Raw genomic sequence first — 17,661 nt, 5'->3', positions numbered from 1 at the left:
TTAAAACAGAAACAAGGTGAATTGTTGCAAATACGAAGAGCAGTACCTTTGCCACATAGACAGTAATATCCACCTCCAGCAAGCAGCCTTTGCGCCAAGTTGTAGATCTTCAAGAAATCTCAAACTGAATCCTAAGCAGTGATGCAAAGTAGCCTGCCACACGGAGGAGCGGCAGCGGGTCCCTGGGCTGCCCCCCTCCCCAGAGCAGCACATCCGCTGGAGCGCCCCCTTTCCCCCAGCACCTAAGATTTAGTTAGGGATATTTTTAGTAAAAGTCACGGACAGGTCACTGGCCCTGACTTTGTTTATTGCCCCTGATCTGTCTGTGACTTTTACTAAAAATACCCATGACTAAATTGTAGCCTTAGACATAGTGTCTCAGTATTTAAGATTTCCCACCTGTAAAAGGGGGAGAATAGCCCTGCCCTACCTCACAGGGGTGTTGTGAGGAAAAATGTGTTCAAGACTGTGAGGTGCTCAGATATGACAGTAAAGGGGGCCATATAAATACCATAGATCGTATAGAATATGGTCACTTCTGACTGAACTAAAATACCTCTAGAAATTTCTTTAAATAGTGAACCGCTGGGAACATTGGCAGATAATTCCACCCCGTCACATCTCCCTCCAAATCAATAAATAAACTTTCTCTGCTGTTGCGTACATTTTTGGAGGTAGGTGAGGGCTAACCTTGATGTAAACTTCTTCTCTCATCCAAAACAAATCCTACAGAAGCCCCATAAAAAGCCTTCGCTGTGGTATTTATTCAGAAGCAGGAAAGCTGTTTGTTTTGGGCTAGAAAGGGCAGTGCTCAATCATTTGCAGTTTGGCAACAGTTGTGAACATTTGAGGCATTTCCAGGGTGTGCTCCAGGGGAGGACAATACTGAGTTCACTTTCCATTACAGCAATATCTGCACTCTTATCAGCCTGAAATTGTATAACATCATTGGCTGTCGGCCCATTCAGTCTAACATTCCGCAGAGAAGGGTAGAAAGGAAACAGCCGAGCGCGCTTAAAGGGCCTGTGACATAAGGTGGTAGTTAAAGCAGCTGCCACATGGATCCACTGAGTCAGAGTTGAAGTATCTTCTTGGAAACTTTTGGTTATTCTGGTCATTGAATCATCTCCGAGGGCTGGGGAATTCCAGTGATCATAAATTCCCTCTCCCTAAGGACTGTTGGAGTCGGCTATCATGTTACTTAAAGGGAGCTTTAAAATTTCCTTTTGTTTTTAGATTGTAAGTGACCTGCAAAGCAAACATTTAAAATTGAGTTCACCACTAAAATATGTGCTGAATGCACCCACTAACCAGCCTGTGGAGAGCACTCAGCACAGAAATATGCCAGGCTTAGCCTCTTAAAGAGATTTGTTTGTGATGCCTGGAAAGTTTGCTGCAGCTGCTCAGGCTGTGGGTGCCTTAGCATTTGTTTAGTATTTTATTCTAAGTGTCTTATGTGCTTAAATCACTTGTACAAATAATTTAAGTAATCACAATAGTACTGCAAAGTTAAGTATTCTAGCACCTGTTCTATTGAAAGGGAAACTTAGGTATAATGAGGGGAGGTGTGATGGTCAAGATCACCTGGCAAGCTGGTGTCAAAAATGAAATTAGAATTCAGGAGTCCCTGGCCTCTGGTCCTGTGCTCCATCCACTTGACCATGCTGTCTTATTCTAGGCTGTCTGATATTGGAATTATAATACTCCTTCTGATTATTGAGCCAATTCAGAGAGAACCAGGTAAATGATATTTTTTTCTTCCCTCACATGGCAGAATTTTAAAGGTTTCCTTTTTAGTATTATGCTAAAGTCTTTGATAAACCGTACTGTGAAGGGGGAGGAGGGATTGTATCTTACCTGGGATGCTGAACTGGTTTGATAACATGAGGAACTAATTCTGGTTTCTGTAGAATCTTGGAATGTGGTCTAGAGGGGAAAGAGTGGTTGAGGAAGTAAGTGGACTGGATCTGATACTCAAAGGGGGTTCACAGAATGAAAATTATAGAGAAAAACTGCTTTAGTGTGTGCAAATGGGTTTAAAATTGTTTCTCTTTCCGATCAGAGACTGGAATGCTTTATAAACAGGTGAACTGTATTAAATCTCTCTCATAGGTATGTCGCCATCTTAAAAATGGAGATGTCCTCTTACTGAACCGTCAGCCCACCCTTCACAGACCGTCCATCCAAGCCCACCGGGCCAGGATCCTGCCAGGAGAAAAGGTGCTGAGGCTTCACTATGCCAACTGCAAAGCCTACAATGCTGATTTTGATGGTGATGAAATGAACGCTCATTTTCCTCAGAGCGAGCTGGGCCGGGCAGAAGCCTACGTGTTAGCCTGCACTGATGAACAGTATCTCGTTCCTAAGGTAAATAAAACTATCTCAGTGAAAGATGATAAATAAATTGTTTACATCTCTAGAAACCTCTTCCTTCCTCAAAGTGCTCCTTTGGGTTGTTTGTTTTGTTTAATGGTAACTTTGCTTCATAATGTGTTCTTGGGGTGGCAAAGGTGGCTAGTAACTATACTCCATTGTGTTAGATCTTGGTGGCTATAGACTTAAGAATGAAAATTGCAAACACAGGCTCAAATTGTGCTTGTGAGGGGGATTTTGTGGGGAAACCTGGACATCTAATCCTGGGGGTTGACACTTATATACTGTGGTGACGGGGTGCTTAAAATACTCTGGATTGATCCTCCTCCTACTTTTAACTCTTATAGTGCCTGATTGCTGATATTGTCCCCTGTGTGTGAGCCCCTGAAATGCCATTAATACCTTCCAGTTCTGATTTGCCACTCATCCTCCATGACATATTTCTCACTCGGCCAACTGCTCTCCCTGATCCCAAGGTGACTGGGGGAAGGTGAACTTAGAGGTCGGCACGAGGGTAGTAGAATGTCTCATTATTGCTAACAGAATTGAAGAAGTGGTTGGGGGAGGTGGCTGTCTTTTTTTAAAATGAGTGTGGGGCCAGCTATGTCTCTGAAATGTCAATGTTTAGGAGATATTTACTGGAGGGAGAGGCGCTGTCACCATGAAGAACGCCTCACACCAGGACTATTGTGCTTTTATACACCCATAATGGAGCTAATTTTGGAAGATACTAATATGTGATTCCCACCTCAGCTACTCTTTGTATATATCTCTTAGGATGGCAAGCCACTGGCTGGTTTGATTCAGGATCATATGATCTCTGGTGCCAGCATGACGATCCGGGGCTGCTTTTTCACAAGAGAACAGTACATGGAGCTGATATATAGAGGACTGACAGACAAAAAGGGAAGAGTGAAAATCCTTCCACCTGCCATTATGAAACCACAACGGTTATGGACAGGAAAACAGGTAGCTGAAAAGTTAAGACTATTAAGAAAACTGACTGTTCAGAACTAAGCAAAGTACTATAATTAAAACTCAGGACTAGCTATAGTAACTGAGAAGCATGGTCCTAGTAGGTCAGCAGTACTGCAAATCTTCACGTGTATTCTTCCTGGAGTTGTACAGTTTTGTGTCCTTTAAAATAATATTATAGGAATTGCGCTTTCTCTGGGCCGCGTTTCAACTAGAATTGTGGCATGATTTAGTGTCTGAGCTGGAGGAGGAGATGCACATGCAGAACAGAAGCAGAGAAATGATGCGACTGCTGCTTAGTGATTTTAGTTTCCTTTTTGGGATGGGAATTTTTTTTTTTTTTTTTTTTAAATGTACCTATCTCATAGAACTGGAAGGGACCCTGAAAGGTCATTGAGTCCAGCCCCCTGCCTTCACTAGCAGGACTAAGTACTGATTTTTGCCCCAATCCCTAAGTGGCCCCCTCAAGGATTGAACTCACAACTCTGGGTTTAGGAGTCCAATGCTCAAACCACTGAGCAATCCCTCCCCCTTAGATAAAGTCTTTGAGACACTTTTTATAGGTGTTCTTTTTTTCCAGTCCCTGAGATTTTTCTCATTCATGCATCTCTGATTTCAAAACGATTCTATCACTTTCTGTAGAAAATAGAATTTTTCGCTGGGTTGGGGTGTGGGGAGGGAGGGATTTTAAGTTGGATCACAGTTTAAATTTCCTAAATTTAATCTTGACAGGCAAAGTCTTGTCTGGTTTTGGTGCGTTTGCTATCATATTGATTTTAGTCATGAAATACCTGATAGGCTCTACTGGAGAGTATTTCTTGCTTTTTCAGAGTGATGTACTCTACATCCAGTTACTATGATCCTTGGCACAATAAGGGAATCCTCTAGTGCTGTTTATGCTGTATCATTCTGACCTTCCATAGATATGCTTCCAGATGTCACACAGTAGTCTCTTATTACCCGTATGCCTTATGTGGTAATGAGACTGAATTTTAATATATAGCGAAGGAGTGTAGAAACCACTTTTTAATGCCCTGTATAAATCTGAATACTATATTTAAAAAAAAATATTGCTGCACTCTACAGTAACTGTCCCAGAGTTTACAATAGTATTATTGCACTGGAGCATCGGGAACTCATTTCTGTAGAATAATACGTTATATCATTTGAATATGGGAAATTTTAAACAAAAAGGAACGCCAGTCTGTGGGTAACTGAAGGGTAGTTCTTCCCTGAGTGCAGACTTCCAATACTCCTGGCAGTTTTCTGCTGTTGGATAGGTGAGCAGCCGGAACAGGGCTGAGTGGCAGGGCTTTCTATTGCATGTGTGTGGGTATTTATCCTCTCTCCCCGTTTGCCATAGTGGGGTGGGGAATATGGAAAAACCGACGGCTTCTGGCAGTTCGTTAATCCTGCCCTATGTTTTTCTTTTCAGATTGTTTCTACTTTGCTAATAAACGTAATCCCTGAAAATCAAATCCCACTGAATTTGTCTGGGAAAGCTAAGATTGGTGGAAGAGCCTGGGTAAAAGGGCCCCAAAACAGAATTCCTGGATCTAACCTTGATTCAATGTGTGAATCCCAGGTATGTTTGTGGAAATAACTGGCCACAGAGGCAAGGACTTGTTTAAAAAAAAAAAAAAAAAAAAACTGTAAGAAAAAATCTGAAGAGGAAAAGACGTATTGTAAAGTTTTTATAATTGCTAGAATGGGGTGGTCTGAGCTTGGGACTGGGAGCTAGGAACACTGGAGTTCTGTTCCTGGCTCTGACATACTCTAACAAAAGACAGATGGAGTTTATCTTCTCTGCCTTCTTCCATTTTTCAGGTGGGGGGCAACTAGTATGCACCTGCTTAACTTGTTTCGTAAAATGCTTTCAGGATGGAATGTATTATAGAAGTGCAAAATCTGTTTGTAATTCTACTATTTTAATTTACTTGTTCTTGTTTATGGTTCACCAGATGATATTGATCCATAAGCATTTTGTACATTATATGTTCTTATTCCTCATTATAGTTCATTCTATGTACTAGTCACCAAGAATAATCGGTGGTCAGAGTTGGGTCTTATCCACACAAGGATCAAAATGGCTACTTTCCTAACTGTTTAAATCTGTCATCTCATCCTATCCACCAGGTTATCATTAGAGGTGGGGAGTTACTTTGCGGGGTCTTGGACAAAGCTCACTATGGCAGCTCTGCCTATGGCCTAGTCCACTGTTGCCATGAAGTCTATGGTGGTGAAACCAGCGGCAAGGTGCTTACATGTCTAGCTCGCCTCTTTACTGCCTATTTGCAGCTGTACAGGGGATTTACAATGGGTGAGTATGGGAAATGTAAATTAGCCCTTGAACTACTGCAGCACCTCCCTGAGGTACAAAACTGCAGTTGTGCATAAGAAATGGAAACAGTTGTGTGCATGACATTTCACAACACATTGCTGTGTTCTTGAATCTGAATCACCTAGCATGACTTTCTTTCTATTTAGTGTGTATTTCAGTTCCTTCCAATCAGTACGGCGAAATGATGCAATCTCAAGTACATTCATCACTGAGTTATCTCCTGTCCTCCGTGTTTTACATGTACATGGTCATAATGTCTTTTAATGAATCTTTGTTCAGATCAAAATTACATTATAAAGTCTTAAGTTTCTTTTTCACATAAGTTTAAAAAAAAAAAAACCCACCAAGCCATACCCATGTGTTCAGGTTAAAGGATTCAGAGGTGTTATCAATTAAGTCTTGCATTTACTTTGGGGCTGTTAATCTCCCTGTAGATATGACTCTTATTTTGCATCAACTTTGCAAAATCACAATGTGAATTACTCAGCTAGGCATAAAATTCCCCCCCACACACACACTACAATTAAAACATTTCCCTCATCTAGGCAAATGGCTGAGTAGAATTTTACAGGACTTTCATTGGTATAAAACATGCATATTTGTGTAGCTTTATAAACGTCTAAATCAGGGGTGGGCAAACTTTTTGGCCCAAGGGCCACATTGGGGAATAGAAATTGTGTCAGGCCATGAATGCTCACAAAATTCTGGTTGGGGTATGGGCTCTGGCATGGGGTTGGACATGAGGAGTTTGGAGTGTAAGAGGGTGCTCTGGGGTGGGACTGAGGGGTTTGGAGGGCGGGAGGGGAATCAGGTTTGGGACAGGCATCTGGGAAGGGGTGCAGGTTCCGATGGGGTGCAGGCTCTGAGGTGAGGGATGAGAGGTTTGGGGTGCAGGAGTGTGCTCCGGGCTGGGATCGAGGGATTTGGAGAGCAGGAGTGGGAGCAGGGCTGGGGCAGAGGGTTCTGTCTTGGGGAGAGGCTCAGGGGGTGCAGGCTCTGAGTGGCGTTTACCTCAAGAGGCTCCTGGAAGCAGTGGTATGTCCCTTCTCCAGCTCCTATGTGGAGGCATGACCAGCCAGCTCTGCATGCTGCCCCATCCACAGGCACCGCCCCTGCAGCTCCCATTGGAGCACGTAGGAGCCTTGCTACAGCTTCCAGGAGCTGCATGGTGTGGCCCCCGACCCTGCGCTCCAGCTGGAGTGCTGGAGGGGGCCGAGCCATGTGGTGTGGCCCCAGCTGGAGCGGGGCCAAGCCACGTGGTCCAGTCCCCGACTCAGTGCTCCGGCCGGAGTGCGGGAGTGGGGCCAAGCCACGTGGTGCAGCTCGCGGGCTGGCTTAAACTTAGTTTGCCCACCCCTGGTCTGAATACTCAGTAGGCTGTAGCTACATGTGATCAGTTTATATTTACTTTCAGTAGATGATAGCAGTGAGCACCACTCAGATTCCGACGCCCCTTTTATTACAGGCAAGGCTAGTTAACACCACCTATTATGAAGGTTGGCCAAAGCTTCCATTAGAAGATCCTGTTTTCAGTTGTTTATATCTTTGCCAAACTTTAACTGTTTGGGCTGAAATTTCCCATGTTGAGTGACTGCCTCAGGCTGAATTCTTTTGAAACCGTACTCAGAGGGTCCTGCCATGCGGGCAGGGGACTGGACTCGATGACCTCTCGAGGTCCCTTCCAGTCCTAGAGTCTATGAATCTATGGAAAGTGACAACCCAACAATTCAGCTGTGTCCAAGAATGAGGTTAGGGGAAAATAGTTGTTTTGCTCATATTAAAATAAACACCCTGGGGACCTCTTCTTTGAAAAATTCTAGCATCCCCTGCTTTAGAGCAAGGACTTGAAATTAGGCAGAGGAGTGCCCTTTTTATCAGCAAGGTGCCTTTTGCCATCCCTGTGAAAATCCTCCCATGTTTGGCCAAGTGTTATAAGCCTTTGAAAAATCATAGTTTGCACACGCTAAATAGCTGTGAAGTTCTAGTAAATCTCTAAATTTCCCAAAGATTCTGGCCATACTGGACGTGCTTCAGCTCAGGACTGGGCAGGACTTTGCCTGCAGTTACAGCTCTGGGCTGCTTCCAGGCTATAGCTGTGCACTAGAACGGAGAGTGGTGAGTCTTTCTTCCTGTGCTCTTACTGACTTCCTGCTGGACCCAGGCAGCATGGATGAGGAAGCTGCCTGATTCAAGAGCCAGGCCAAGGGAGAGACGGGGAGCAGACTGGGACTGGAGGATGCTTGTTGTGGGAGGGAAACGGGGGGTTAGTGTGGCAGTAGAGACTGGGACCAGCTGGGCAAAGAGACTGGAGAGAGAACTTGGAATGGGTGAGAAGAATATTGAGAGTCCTGAAGGGTGAGTCTAGGACTTTTTGGGAAAGGGAACTAGGACTAGGATGAGATGCCTGAGGAGTGGGACTGGGATTGATTTATAGGTAAGAGGAATGGGCCTGGGACAGGGAGCTAGCCAGGGGGAAGAGACCAGATTAGAGCAGGAACCAGGTTGGCAAGGATGGGACAGAAGATCTCAAGCTTGCGGGAAATGGGCAATGAGTCTGTCTATGCCCACTAGAAAAAAGGTTGAGAACCCCTGCTCTTTTGGAGCCCTCTTCCCCCCCCCCCCCCCAGCATGCTAATAAAAACTCCATGGCGGGGGGGGAGGGTCTTCTGCTGAATGGGACTGAGGGGATGGCTTGGGGGCTCCGGCCTTCTGCATTATGGGGCTCAGGGCTTCGAGCAGCCCTGCTTGGTGGATCCCCTGAGTGACCCCCCACATTGGCCACATAGCCTCGGTTGAGAACTGCTGCGCTGGAGTACTATGCCTTTCAGAACCTGGAATGGAAACCAGAATTCCTGACTCTCAACATTCCTCTGCTGTTAGCAAGTATCTGTAAAACCCACTCGCAAAATGTCTCATTCCCCTCGACAGCTGGCCCACATAATGGATAACAACTTACTGTTTCAATGAGTTACTCCATTAGATCAAGTGGCAGAGATCTGTAGTGGATCGTATGTTTTCAAACCTGCTGATGGCTGTTGTAGGTGTGAATATGAGGCCACATGATGGAATTTGTTTTTTCAGATTGCTTATCAGATCCTAGGAAATTACACTAAGATTCCCTGTGCAACCTTAATTTGGCCTTCTTGTGCATATGTATTATGACAGTCTTTTATTACATAATCAACTACCTTTTTTCCCCACAAGATCCCTGTCTAATTCAGTGCACAGGCTGGACCTGCCCTGATCCTGAATCGGGGTTGTATTGCAAAGGAGACTGTTGTCTCTAGAATCCTTGTTGCAGAAGTTAGAAGGTGTGTAGGGGGATTTCAGGAAGGAAAAGGGTAGTCTCGTGGCCAAGCAGTTGGATGCTTCCCAGGAGAACTGGACTCTAACCCTGCCTCTGCCACAGAGTTCCTGTGTGATGCTGGGGAAGTCACTTACAGCAGATTTTTCACAGGTAGTCACTAATTTTGTTCTCCTTGGTTTCTGGGTTCCTGACTTGAGACCCTGGGTTTCATTTGCAGAAGTGCTGATCACAACTGCAACTGAAGTCAGTGAGAACTGTGCTTTGAACATAATATATGTGCTATATAATGCTAAGTACCCTAAAAAAGCAGGTCCTCTGTCGCAAATTAGGCATAGAAAATGTATGGATACTTCTGACCTTAATTTCTCTGTGCCTCTGTATCTGTAAAATAGGGATAATAATACCACCTCATCTCTGAGTGTTGTGTAAATAATTTCACTGTTGTTCATGACGTGCTGAGATAGTATAGTGTCAAGTGCCCTAGAAAAGCCCATGAGGAAATGAATAATTCTCTCTTCAGATCAGAGTTTAAATAGTGTGCAGTATACTAACTATGGGAGACATGCATTGAACAAGGAGATGACAAAATATTGAATAGCTGCTCTTTGAGAGTAAGCATCATCCATCTTGTTCACTCAGAGAGACAGGGGTCCTGTGAAAAGAACAGCATGTGATCATGTAGTTTAAAGATGCTAATAATGCATGCGCACAAGGGGACTGAATTAATGTTGCATAGGCAACCTTCATTCTGGCATTTCCAAACTTTTTTTAGTGCTTGACTTTGCAATCTTACTGTTTTTTTAAACAAACCTTTTGTATGTGTGATTTTGTTTATATAACATTTATATATAAAATGTGTTCCTGAGACCAACCTGCCCACCCAAAAAAAGTCCCCAATATTTTTTCTTGTTGTAGCTATTAAAATACAATGAGTCTGATCCAAGCAGCTATGGTGCTTGGTGTTCATGATAAGTTCCTCTTTACCCCCATCCTGACACTCAAACATGCCAGCAGCTGTCCAGTACATAAATCCCTGGTGTGAAAGAATTCGCATTCAGACCATGTATCTTTCTATTTCAATGCTGCAGGAGTTGAAGATATTTTGGTCAAACCCCAAGCAGACCACAGAAGACACCGAATCATTGAAGTGTCCACCCATTGTGGTACCAGGGTAAGCACATCTTGCAGCAGGGTTTTAGCCCTTGTAACTTTTTCATTTCAAGCCCTTGCTCTGTATAGTTGCATCCGCTTTGGCACCTAAGAGACTTTTTTTTATGTTCAGGCTATTAGAGCTGCATTTAACTTGCCAGAAACTGCATCATGTGAAGAAATCCAAGGGAAATGGCAGGATGCCCATCTCCACAAAGACCAGAGGGATTTTAATATGGTTGATCTGAAATTCAAGGAGGAAGTAAACAATTATAGCAACGAGGTTAACAAGGTTAGCACTGAGAAGCATCCATATATACTATGTTTGGAGATTTTTGTTATTATGTTAATTTAATGCTGCTGAAAGGTGCCTGAGAATCCTGCAGACTGAAGTCATCCATCTGGCCACAATATGGGCCTTTCCACACTATCTGCTAATGTTCCTCAATCATCTTTTTTGAGAGGGAGACGACCTCTTATAATTAGAAACTGGTTTAACCTTTAAGGCCCTTTTAATTTTTAGCTTGTCATCAGAGCCTAGCAACAAGGTTGCCAGCTGCAGTGGTACTTCTAGGCGAAAGTTTCCATAAAATCGTACTAACAATGTTGTTGTCTGTAACTATAAATAACATCTGCTTGATTGTCTTGGATTTCACATTTTTTCTTAATGCCAACAGAATTTCCTGTGATTTTAATTAGAAATATGAACTTGAGTCTTCGTTATCTTTCTTTCAAAACTTTTTTTTAGGCATGCATGCCCCTTGGTCTCCACAGGAGCTTCCCAGAGAACAACTTGCAGTTAATGGTGCAGTCAGGAGCCAAAGGATCCACTGTAAATACAATGCAGGTATTCAAGTCATTACTTTTTATAAGACTCACTGGTTTGTTTCCATGGTTTGTTCTACAAATATAGCTTATCAAGAGGCTATTTCAGGAATGGCTTGTGTATTCTGTAGTAAAGTAGGGTATTTATTCTTAGCTTTGGGAGCTGGGAGGGCGCAATTTTGACTTGAGTAACTTTTAGGGAAATATATTATAAATGAGTCAAAGACACCTCATTGGCACATAGGACAGTGAGGAACGAGTATTTTCCGTTTGACCACATTTCACTTTTGCATCAGTTCTTAGACCAGCAAGATTTGTAACTAAAACATAACTCCTTAGTAGGTGATGACATAATGAAGAATACCAAAATAAACCCCAGTTCTAACTTGTAATTGTTTTGTTGTATTTCACAATGGAACTTTGTACCATCAAGGTAAAGCTTATCTATGTAGGAGACCGCTTTCTCAGGGGAATGAACTTCCACAGGAACTAAGGGCCATCACAACTTTCCACTCCAACCATTCTCCCTCTGGGAGGAGGATTTCAAAGTGAATGAACCACAGTGACAGATGAGTCAGGTTGCTTAATGCACTACTGAAAGGCGCTCCGATACTATGATGAGGACAGTATAAGAACCTATATTGAATAGAATAGAATTTCTACACGTATTGAAAGACAGACACCGAGCAGAAGAGAGGAATACCTACTTTGCTGTAGTTTTTACTAAAAAGATTGATTGTGACCATGTGCTCAACACAATTAATATTAACAACTTGGGGGATGGTACACAAGCCAAAAGAGGGAAAGGACAGGTTAAAGAATATCTAGATAAGTTAGATGTATTCAAGCCTGATGAAATTCATCCTAGGTATTTAAAGAACCAGCTGAAGCAAATTTGGAACTGTTTACAATTATCTTCAAGATCTCCTGGAGGATGAGTGAGGTCCCATAGGACTGGAGAAGGGCAAATGTAGTACCTATCTTTAAAAAGGGAACAAAGAGTACCTGGGGAATTATAGACCAGTCTGCCTAGCTTTGCCACACCCCCAAGGATATTTCAGCAGTGATAAAAATTAAGCAATAAGCACAAGCTTGACTTAGTTATAGCAAACACGAGCTGGTAAATCTCGTGCCAACCACCGCAGTTACACAAGAAGCCCAAAATAACAGACAACCGGCGTAAAATGTGATTAAAATTTTAACCTATAAAATTAAGGTGAACTCCTTACTTACCTGGAAAGATACTAGAATAAATGTATTAAACAATCCGTTTATAAGCACCTAGAGGATAATAGGATTATAAGGAACAAATGATGCCAAATCAATCTAATTTCCTCCTTTAACAGGTGTACTGGCCTAGTAGACGGGGAAACAGTAGATGTGATATAGCTTGATTTTAGTAGGGCTTTTGACACAGTCCCACATGACATTCTCATAAGTAAATGAGGGAAAAGAGGTCTAGATACTGGTTGAAAAACTACTCAGAGTAGTTAGCGGTTTGCTGTCACACCAAAAGGGTGTATCTAGTGGGATCCTACTGGGTCATTTCTGGGTCCTGTACTAGTCAATATTTTCATTAAATGACTTGGATAATGGAGTGGAGAGTAAGTTTATAAAATTTGCAGATGACACCAAGCTGGGAGGGGTTTCAACGACTTTGGATGTTAGGATTATAATTCAAAATGACCATGACAAACTGGAGAATTGGTCTGAAATTCAATAAAGATAAATGCAAAATACTCAATTTAGGAAGGAAAACTCAAACGCACACTGTGAAATGGGAAATAACTGGCTAAGTGGTAGTATTGCTGAAAATGGATCTGAAGATTACAATGGAGCACAAATTGAATGAATGAACAACATGATGCCGTTGTGAAAAAGGCTAATATTCTGGGGTGTATAAACAGGAGTGTCGTGTCAGACACAGGAGGTATTTGTCTTGCTGTGCTTGGCACTGGTGAGGCCCTGGCTGGAGTACCTTGTTCAATTCTGGGCAGCACGCTGTAGGAAAATGTGGACAAATTGGAAAGGGTCCAGAAGAGAGCAACAAAAATGATGGAAGGTTTAGAAACCCTGACCTATGAGGAAAGGTTAGGAAAAATAGGTCCGGTGGAGGTGGGGGGAAGTGAGGGAGGATTTAATAAGTCTTCATATATGTGAAAGGCTGTTATAAAGAAGACTGTGATCAATTGTTCTCCATGTCCACTGAAGGTAGGACAAGAAGTAATGGGCTTAATCTGGGAGATTTAGACTATCTAACTATAAGGGTATTTAAACTCTGGAATCAGCTTCCAAGAGAGGTTGTGGAATCCCCATCACTAGAGATTTTGAAGAACAATTTGGACCAACGCCTATCAGGGATGATCTAGGTTTACTTGGTCCTGCCTCAGCACAGGGGGCTGGACTTGATAACTTCTCAAGGTCCTTTCTAGTCCTACCTTTAGGTGATTCTGTGATTCTATGAATTGTTCAGGATGATCCTAGGGGACATAAGTAGTAATGTGATGAAACTGAGCTAAGGAAAAGGCTTGACAAGATGACCTAACTGGGCTTCACTATTTCTTAACAGCGCTTATTTCCTTTATATATAAATACATTTTTTTCAGGGGGGAAAAGGTGTTACACTTACATGAACCAAGAGAGTAAGATCGAAAAACGAGCTTTTTACCATTAGAGGTTTTGCATATCATTTTGTTTCTCTTTTGCATGCATCTTTCCAATGTAGATTTCGTGCTTGCTGGGTCAGATTGAGTTGGAAGGTCGAAGGCCCCCTCTGATGGCATCTGGTAAATCATTGCCTTGTTTCCAGCCTTATGATTTTTCCCCTAGATCAGGGGGATTTGTGACTGGCAGATTTCTCACAGGCATCAAACCTGCTGTAAGTATAGTGCTCAGGCTTCTGTTTCTATTTCGCTCTTTCGTGCCTTACTTGTACCATAACTTATTTAGATTCAGATACTAAAGTGGAGAGTGTCCTTGTAAATATCTAGACAAATAGGCCTTATCCAACCCTATTTTTAAGTGCTGCTGTTGAGAACGGTAATTCATACTCTACCTTAACATATTCCTTGGCAACATGAAGCTGTTTTATATTTTTTCATGAAGATTGTGCTTGTATCTTAGGAATTCTTCTTTCACTGCATGGCTGGCAGGGAAGGTCTGGTGGATACAGCTGTCAAAACCAGCCGATCTGGATACCTTCAAAGGTAGGAGTTGCTCCTTGGAAACTTTTGACATTTTAAAAGTATTTTTTCCTGAAATATTTTAACTTGGGCAATAGATATGCATCTCTAGTACAATTGTACAGAAGCTGATGGGTTCCTAAAGCATGATTTCACCAAGTAGGCTTTGGGGCTAAGAAAAATAAACGTTCTCTTTCTGACGGCTTAGATCCAATGGGTCTTTCGTCTCTCACTTTTCTGACTTGTAGTGATACTGGCTTCTTTTCTGTACCAGGAAGAGCAAGTCCTTGGAAAGAAAATAAACAGATGAGAGTGCATTGTCAGTTTTCTTGGCCAAATAGTTTTAGTCCATACTCAGACAAAACTCCTCAGGCCTTCAGAATAGGCCCCCCGTTTCCAGTGCAGTGAATTTTCAGCAGTAAGTGACATAATGCAAAATACCCTCTTAAATGTTCAGTGGCCTATCTCGAATGTGTTGGTCTCAATCCCACTCCTGTTGAATGTGTGTCCATATCTCTCAACTCACCACTACTGTTAGCAGAGAGGCCAAGGATCAAAAATGGTCATAAAGTGACCTTGCTCATTGAGGTGGTCTCTTCAACTCACATTCAAGAAAAATGGGAGAGGGTGTGCCATAACTGTGCTATGGCTACACAAGATTTCAGCCTCTAGGATTCCTGATCATCCCTAAAACTTATTTGAAAAAGACGCACTTGAGTAATATTCCAGTTTAAAAATCTGTCATAACATAGTTGTTCCATAGCCTCTGACAATACTTGTTTTCTTGCAGGTGTATCATAAAGCACTTGGAAGGGCTGGTAGTTCAGTATGACCTGAGTGTGAGGGACAGCGATGGCAGTGTGGTGCAGTTCCTTTACGGTGAAGACGGGCTAGATATCCCCAGGACCCAGTTCCTGCAACCCAAGCAGTTTCCTTTCATTGCAGAGAACTATGAGGTAGAACACACTGATCTTAAACGCACATGGGTGAGGGGAAAGGCGTGCACTGAGCATCTTGTAGGTCTGTTTTGAATACAATGGCATAATTGCTTTCATGGCATTGTCTGAGTGTGCATCTCTTCTATTTAATATAGTATTTTATTTTCCCAACTCATTCAGACTGTAAAAGTGTCTCATTAGAATAAGGAATAACTGAGTGGAGCCTCAGGCACGCTCATACCTGTACTCTCCCCTCTACTCGAACCTTGGCAATTGATATGAATCCAACCTAGATGGTGCAGCATCACCGTGGCCAATATTTTCCCTTCAATACTGTCCCGTCAGCCTTAATTATTATGGAGCTGTAATAGTCACATGAAGCAAAATTAGTTTTAAAAGTCAGCTTTGTTGGAAAATAATATAGAACGCGTTATGACACACTGGCCCTCAAAATCTTCAGTTATGTCCATTTCAACTCTGCCTTAGTTTTTCACCTTACATTCATTATAACTGAAAATACAATCATAAGGAGAACGAGAAGTCTTGTGCTTTGGGTCTCTTTTCCTAGGTGATACAGAAGTCTAAACACATAGATGAAGTTTTATCCAAGATCGATCCTCAGCAAGCAAATCAACACTTCAGAGCTATCAAAAAGTGGCAAACCAAGCATCAAGTTTCTTTGCCAAGAGAAGGAGCTTTTGTGCTGTATTCTCAGAAAAAAATGGCAAGAGTGAGGGAACAGACCCTAGGAGGGGAGATCATAAATGGCAGAGACCCTGCAACCCTACAGGTAATGCAAAGAGCAAATGAACTGATTAAACGCTTTAGTACAGGATTCTGGAGGGGGGGGGAACTGCTCCAGCGCCACTTTACTTGTATATCATGTCTTTTTATGCCAAAGTGCTATCTGAGCTACTAAAACGGAACCATCTTTTGAGATGGAATATGCCAGCCTGGTAAATGCTTAATGGTGGGCAGAGGCTAAGAACTCTGGGGCAGTCCCTGGGATCTTGAACATCCACACAGAGTAGGTCTTCTCCGGCAGACTGATGCACAGCAAACTAGATGAAAGTCCATTTAACTGAAAGGCTGAGTCAACCGTGCCTGGTATTTCAAGCAGTATAAGTATTCAGAATCTTATATGTCAGAGCACTAACCTGTCTTCTGTAGCTTCTATTTAATAAACTAAATGTGCAGGCAAATGATGTAAACAGGTGTAACTCTACTGACTTCAGTGGGGTTTCTTTTCCTATAACAAGTCTGAATTTTCCCCATTAATTATATGTGGGTTCGTTTTGCACAGAAACTCAATTGTACTTTGTTCTCCTAAAGCTTCATAAATTCTAAAGCCAGAAGGGACCACTGTGATCATGTGGCCTGACCCCCTGTATAACACAGGCCAGAGAACTTCCCCAAAATAATTCCTGTTTGAACTAGAACACATCTCCTAGAAAGGCATCAAATCTTGATTTAAAAATTGCCAGTGATCAAGAATCCACCTCAACACTTGTTTCAATGGTTAATTATCCTCACTGTAAAAATTGAAACGTCTAACTCCGGTAATTCAGCTGAAATGATTATAAATTCTGTCATTGATCTGATTTACACATTTGTGATGTAATTACAGTTCCATTAACTTTCAGGGCAATACAGCTACATGGAATGTGAAACTTAACATATGAACTTCTTCTTACCATGGGCCCCATTCATCCCTGAGCTAAGCCCGGGAAAACCAGGGAGTTACATGAGAAATGAATTTGACCCCTTGTGTATATCAAATGCTTTTGTTTGGTGTTGGCTTGTGTTTTATTCAGTGCATAATATGAAAGGTTGATTTATTTTTTTTTCCTTTTAAACTGAAGAACAGAAATATGGCCTGAGACAATATAATCTCGTTGTTTTGTCCTGTCAGCACTGATAAGGTTCAAGCTAAATGGAGAATCTCCATTTAATACCTATTGGGCTAGAGCCTTGACAGGTATAAACAGGGATAGCTCCACTGATTTGCCAGGTTTACCTCAGCTGAGGATCTGAGGAAAGTGATGTTTATATTTCAGGAGTTGTCACCCTTTTCTGTGAGGTAGTTTTGTACCAGTGTCCCGTATAATAGGAGTCCTTTTTCTGCTAAAAGTGCCATTTTTTCAGATGACAGTTGCAACAGACAGAGAACATTCCAGAGTGTATGTCACTATCGATTAAAATATTTGTGTTTAACTTCAGTGCCCTAGACATTTCATTCCATTCTGTCTACGGAACATCTTCAATTATAATTGGAAAAGGTATTCTTCACTTTATCCGAAACAGGCGCATAGTGTTACTGCGTACTGTTGAACTATATTGGGGCAATTGACTCTCAGAAGTGACTGCAGTTCAGTGGTGGATGAAATTACCATTGTGTATGGCTGGTATATCTACTTTAAATTGGTTACGTGTTTTGGGATCAAAGATGCTATCATGAATATAAACATCTCATGTGACATCTGATATTATCTCACTGTCACACTGGTGATCTTCTCCCCTTCTCTATGGCTTGATTAATGCTGCATGGGTAAACTGTGGCTCATTTTGCAA

At 42.2% G+C, this 17,661-nt stretch overlaps 1 protein-coding gene across 1 annotated transcript in view; it reads left to right on the top strand.

Annotated features, from left to right (window-relative positions):
* The window catches only part of POLR1A (RNA polymerase I subunit A), a 53,138-nt gene that overhangs the window by 18,570 nt on the left and 16,907 nt on the right, over positions 1-17,661 (top strand). Inside the window, exons 13-23 of the mRNA XM_034771360.1 lie at positions 2,113-2,367; positions 3,151-3,342; positions 4,784-4,933; positions 5,485-5,668; positions 10,085-10,167; positions 10,279-10,437; positions 10,894-10,992; positions 13,696-13,848; positions 14,094-14,176; positions 14,943-15,108; positions 15,659-15,880. Of these exons, the coding sequence (XP_034627251.1) occupies positions 2,113-2,367; positions 3,151-3,342; positions 4,784-4,933; positions 5,485-5,668; positions 10,085-10,167; positions 10,279-10,437; positions 10,894-10,992; positions 13,696-13,848; positions 14,094-14,176; positions 14,943-15,108; positions 15,659-15,880 (1,746 nt within the window). The remainder of the gene's footprint in view (positions 1-2,112; positions 2,368-3,150; positions 3,343-4,783; positions 4,934-5,484; positions 5,669-10,084; positions 10,168-10,278; positions 10,438-10,893; positions 10,993-13,695; positions 13,849-14,093; positions 14,177-14,942; positions 15,109-15,658; positions 15,881-17,661) is intronic.

The sequence above is a fragment of the Trachemys scripta genome, chromosome 5 (assembly GCF_013100865.1).
Source record: "Trachemys scripta elegans isolate TJP31775 chromosome 5, CAS_Tse_1.0, whole genome shotgun sequence".
Classification (NCBI taxonomy): Eukaryota; Metazoa; Chordata; order Testudines; family Emydidae; genus Trachemys; species Trachemys scripta.
Note: the sequence above shows the minus strand (reverse complement) of the source record. Positions and strands in the feature narration are given on the sequence as shown.